The 5,724-nt window shown below is 37.0% G+C and overlaps 2 protein-coding genes across 2 annotated transcripts; both read left to right on the top strand.

The window, feature by feature from the left end:
- Window positions 1-8: 8 nt before the first annotated feature.
- CBG16080 lies at window positions 9-483 on the top strand (the record flags this gene model as incomplete). Its single annotated transcript, XM_002643399.1, has 2 exons — window positions 9-221; window positions 274-483. The coding sequence occupies 2 exons, from the start codon at window positions 9-11 to the stop codon at window positions 481-483; spliced, it is 423 nt and encodes a 140-aa protein (XP_002643445.1).
- A 1,196-nt stretch (window positions 484-1,679) lies between these two features.
- Cbr-tag-263 lies at window positions 1,680-5,444 on the top strand (the record flags this gene model as incomplete). The annotated part of the gene is made up of 10 exons (XM_002643398.1): window positions 1,680-1,715; window positions 1,774-2,010; window positions 2,056-2,328; window positions 2,371-2,514; window positions 2,557-2,787; window positions 3,292-3,492; window positions 4,033-4,146; window positions 4,199-4,259; window positions 4,302-4,442; window positions 5,218-5,444. 10 exons carry the CDS (start codon window positions 1,680-1,682, stop codon window positions 5,442-5,444), a joined length of 1,665 nt encoding a protein of 554 aa, XP_002643444.1.
- Window positions 5,445-5,724: the final 280 nt, after the last annotated feature.

Consider the following 5,724-nt stretch of genomic DNA (forward strand, 5'->3'; position numbering starts at 1 on the left):
TCAATCCCATGCTTGAAAGATATCAAGCCCAGGGACTCGTCTTGGTTGCCTTCCCATGCAACCAATTTTACTTGCAAGAGCCAGCTGAGAACCATGAGCTTATCAATGGACTGACTTATGTCCGCCCAGGAAACGGATGGCAGCCACACCAAGAACTCCACGTGTACGGAAAGATTGATGTCAATGGAGACAACCATCATCCACTTTATGAGTTTGTTAAGGTGAGCGAACTTGTCCCATAAGAGTCTAAATTTTAAACATCTTCTTTTCCAGGAAGCCTGCCCACAAACCGTCGACAAAATCGGAAAGACTGAAGAGCTGATGTACAACCCAGTCCGCACTTCCGACATCACATGGAACTTTGAGAAGTTCTTGATCGACAGAAAGGGACAACCACGATTCCGTTTCCATCCAACCGCCTGGAGCCACGGAGAGGTCGTCACTCCATTCATCGAGCAACTTCTTGCTGAGCCAGCCAACTAATTGAACTTGTTGGGCGGGATTTTTGCATATACTGTGTACTTGTTTGAACTGGTTGAGTTCTATTCAGCCCTTATGTAAAGTATTTGATGAAAATAAAATTTTACGATTAGTTTTGACCTATCTTATTTTTGTATTTCGAAGAAATTCAATGATTTCACATTTTGGTCCCTTACAAGCTACCAGACACCTTCTTGTACCCCTCCTTTTTCGAAAAATGCATTAAATTTCTTCTCGGATACAGAAACGTTATGATGCAACCAAACAAATGACACAATCTTTGCGGTTTCCTTTCGTTTTCTCTTGTCTGAGATAATCATCTAGCATATTCTAGACACAGTGAAGCGAATACAAACATGTAATCCACTAATTGGTCTTCTAGCGATAGGGATAAGTTAGATTGGATCCAATAAAACACAAAGGTATGAGACTTCTATGAAAGATAACATTGGTACACTGTCTGAAACTCGTAATTCGGAAGTAGTGTTTAGTATTAGTTACATACTGCAGTTGCTTAATTATTCGCCCGGTTCATATGCCAGATATCAAAAATTAGTCAACTGATAAAATTTTTGTGATACTATGATGAACAATTAATTGGTTAATCACTTATTCATATCTTTCACAAGCAGCAAGATAAATAGGCTCAAAGTTAAAAGGTAGGCCCATCTTCTTTTTTACAGTTATGTTTTCGGCTTCTCTATACTTTAACTCTGATTGCAATTATCTAATTTTCAGTAAAAGATATCAAAAATGTTTCAACTGATAAAGTGTTTGCAATTATATGATAAGCAATTCATCCATTGAAAACTTTTACATATCTTTGACAGGAACCCGGATAAATTGGCGCAAATATAAAAAAACCAGGGACTTTTTTATATAAGGTTTACGGTACATTAACTCACCTCAAAAAATTTTCACAATTTTTTTCATTTTGTTAAAATTTTCTTGCATAAAACACTCCAATCCGATGAACATCTTCCCAAGCTACTATAAAGAACATAAAAAGCGCTCCAAGAGCACAATGATATCCAATTTCAAGTCTACCCCCACTTTGCATAATTCATTAGGAATAGCCTTGCAGCTGACCATGAGGTACTCGCTTCATATGTATCTTTCTCTGATTTTTTGCTCACTTTATTAGTTTTTTTTTATATTTTATTCCCGTTTTATCACCCCACCTTCCCACCCGTCTAAAAATGCCAGAGAGAATCACAATTGCCGGATGGAAACATGTAAGGACTTTCTTTTTAAAAGAAATTTGAAAAATTCATTTCTAATTATTGTTTTAAGGTCCGTATGTATCTGCCAAAACCTCAAAAACAATGCGATTGCCATATCGGTGATCCACCTCCGTGGACTGGAGAAGTTCACGGGCTCAGTCAAGCTCTGATGAGCAAGACACTCCGAATGCGAATATTTTGGTGGATCGTCATTATTATATGTATTAGTCTTGGTGCATTTACAACTCTTCTTATTATAATCGAGTATATTCAAGGACCCACTGCCACTTCAACCACGATCAGACTGGTTTGGACATTTGATCTGAAATTAGGCCACTTTTTTTAATTTCAGGTGAACTCACTGGAGTTCCCAGCCATTACAATATGTCCAAAAGTTCCGGATTCTTTTAACATATCTGGAATACGAGGTGATATTAAAGAGAGCCTACCGGATATCTCCGATGAAACAGCTGACGATCTATTAGAGTATTTCGTTGCTGGAAGTGGTTTGGAGAACATGAATGACGTCACATATTTCAATCGAACCTACTTGAGTCAACTGAACAACTATTACAAGATTTGGTCGGAAGGATATACGGTAGACGGGTTTTTTGAAATTATTCAGGTAGCTTAACACCTACCTCTAATGCTGAGAACATTATTTCAGCAAAAATACGGTTACAAATGTCAGGACTTGTTCTATGAATGTCAGTTAGCTGGTAAAGTTTTAGATTGCTGCAATGATTTGATGGTTCGACGGGTTGTGATGCGTCGAGGGATTTGCTATCAAACAAGGAGAGATGTTAACCAGGTTTTTTAACGATTCACAACTAATTTTAGGTTAAGCTTTCAGTCCGAAGCTGATGACATCGGGAGGATTGTCTTCAGCTTAAAAGCACCTTCCAGTTATACCAGTGCCAAAAACAACTACACACAGACACAATTGATTGTGTACATAACTGATAATCACGATGTGGTCACGGAATTTCCAAGATTTTATTTGTACCCAAATGAATGGAATCGAATGAGGTTCACTGCTAGATTGATAGAGTTGATTCAGAATAAAGGAGTTTGTACAAATCATGTAAGTTGGAATAATTATCAAAAATGTGAAAAAAAAATCATAAATGCACTTTGACATTTTCAACATTTCTCATAGATAAATGAGTTCAAAGTTGATGGTTTGGGTGAAAAAACGGTTACAAAATTTTTTAATTGCACTGAGCTCAAATATCTTGATTTCTGTATGAGATATTAAAATTTTGTCGACTGATAAGATGTTTATCATAATATCATTAATATTTTATCAGTTGTCAACAATTTAATATTTTCCACAGGAATCGAGATAATTGAGCCCAAAATGCACGTATATGTATATATATATATATGGTGTTTTATCAGTTGACTACTTTTTGGTATCTTTCATAGGAACAAAGATAATGAGATCAACGTGAACGTGTAGGGCCAGCTTCTATCAGAGCAAATACGGTTTTTAGTACTTAAATATAAATGTTATAGCCTTTTTTCAAAATTTTAAAATTCCTTCAAAATTCAAAAATAATCCCTATAAAACCACGAAAAATTCCAGATCTTCGGTCGCGACGCCGAGTGCATGGTTCGCAAGTGGTATCTGTCAAATATCATCATTCCATTCAACTGCACACTACCCTATCTCAAGAGCATAACAAAACTGCCACCGACGGGCGGTGTTTGCAAGCCAGATGTTATTGCCGATAATTATTTGGACAAAATACAATATGTGTGGAACAGCGCTGAAGTCAACGAGGAGGTCTGTGTTTTCTTTTGTGGTTTTTTTTTCTTCTTCTTTTTCTTCTTGCCTAGCTCTCACTTTACTAACAACTATTTCATTTTTTCTATTCTATTTTTCTTTTATTTTCCAATTTAATTTTCTAGCCCATTCATATTATAGCTATGTGTAATTGAGCGAGTTCTCTCTTTCTCTTTTATATTCAATAATTCATATGATTCACCCTTTTTTTCTCTTCTTCTGACACCAAAATTTTTTGGTCCCTCTAGAAAATAGCATGCTTGTTTCATAACAGATCTGAAAAATGGCTCATGTCTCCCCTAAATGTCTAGATGAAAAATATGCCATGACTTCTTCGCATCATTCATCACCGCCAACAAAAAAAAGAGAAGAAAACCTTCTTCTCCTATTTTTTTTCAGTTCATTGGTGCGCGTCTCGAGCCGCCTGTCAGTCCTTTTTCTTGTCAAAATTATGGATGATGCTTACTTCTGCCCCCTGACTTCTCCATCTTTTTTCTCATAACCACAGTGTCACCTCATCACTCTTCTTTTCCTTTTCAGTGCACTCCCGGCTGCAACCGTTGGGATTATCAGACGAGCGTTCAGCAAAGTCAGACGCTATCTCCTTTCGAAGACTACACCTTCAATTTGGAGGCATCGTTCAACGACTTGCAGGTATTGAGCCCTTTTAACTAATTTTCTTCCTAAAAATTGTGGAAATGTTTAGTACGAGTACGTCAAGGAAGTCTACACAACGTCGATTCCTGGGTTTATGTCCCAGATTGGAGGTTAGTTGTAGATCTAAAGTCGGCTAAAAATAAAGGTTTCAGGCCAATTTGGTTTCTTCCTCGGTCTCTCTATAATCACACTCATTCAAATGGTTCTTTACGGATTCCACGGAGCATTCATGTTTGCTAAGAAGCATATTCAGAGGAAGTTCCCATTTTGCAAAATACATCCATCGGACGATTGTAAGTGAATAGAAAATACATACTGTAATGGACCAAAATAATGGTACATTTCCATTTTTTAAGTGAAAAACACAATATTTTTTCTAATGGAAGTCCACCCTATACGTGAATTTGAAACTGAAAAATCTCAGTTACGATGAAAGATATCAAAATTTTATCAATGGTTCAAAGTGCACGTATAGGCGAAGGAGGGAGGCTTCTATTAGAGGAAATATTGTAAACTTCTGAAAGCAATTCCAGAATTTTTCGACTTTTCTGAAAATTTCAGAGTCAACTGAACAGATTAAGACGTTCATTTTTGAACGGTATAAGTTTTGTAGAAACCCAAATTTGATATTTTTGAAAGTGGCACAACCACAACTGCATCTTAAGCATTTTTTTCTCGGGGTTTTCAGCGATGATCCTCGGACCAGCAGGATCCTACCGACAAGCCAAAAATCAATATTTTCAGATTGAAGGGGTTTTATGACTTATCTATTGACTCCAACAGAAGCTAAAAGTGCACAGTGAGCTTGATTTTCTCCGTTCCTCTGAGAGATATGAAAAAACAATCTCAACTGAGAAATATTGGTGATCCACGGACCAGAAGGATTTTGTTGTAAAGCTAAAACTCATAATATTCGAATTAAATGAGACTTCTTGACATAACCATTTCTCAAATGAGCTGATTTTGTGAATATGTAGAATATAAATAGAATATAGATAAAGTTTCTTCCCCGAAGTAATTTTTAGGACTTTACAACTTCTTCATACTCCTCATGACCATTTCCTTCAGACCCCCGCTCCACGATGACATTTGACCATCACTCCAACAACATCTATCCGCCAGAAAAATCAATCTCCAAGGAGCACATTGCAACTCTGAGCCGTCGAGTGATCGCAACCACTCCTCCAAGTCCAGTTTCCACGATTATTGACTCTGTTGATCTGCCACCACACTGGGGACTCCGTAACATTGACCGTTCACGTGAAAATCCACTTTTTGATGAGAACGCCAAGTAATCCCAAAAAACGCTTCTTTTTCTCTCTCATTTTTTTGTTGCCGCCTCCGCGTAGTCTAGTAATCCGGTGCCTAGAACAAAATTTTTTCTGTATACCATACCATAACAAAGCCGCTTTTGTTTCATAAACGCAAGATCACCAATGTTGGATTTGCTTCATTCCGCTTATAATATGTTTATCTATCTTACTTTCATGAAATTCTCAAAATAAATAAATGATTTCTCAATTTCCTGAACTTTCCCCCCCCCCCCCCATCAGGCAATAAACAATAAACAAAATT

Source organism: Caenorhabditis briggsae (assembly GCF_000004555.2).
Source record: "Caenorhabditis briggsae complete genome, chrX, whole genome shotgun sequence".
In the NCBI taxonomy this organism is placed as follows: Eukaryota; Metazoa; Nematoda; class Chromadorea; order Rhabditida; family Rhabditidae; genus Caenorhabditis; species Caenorhabditis briggsae.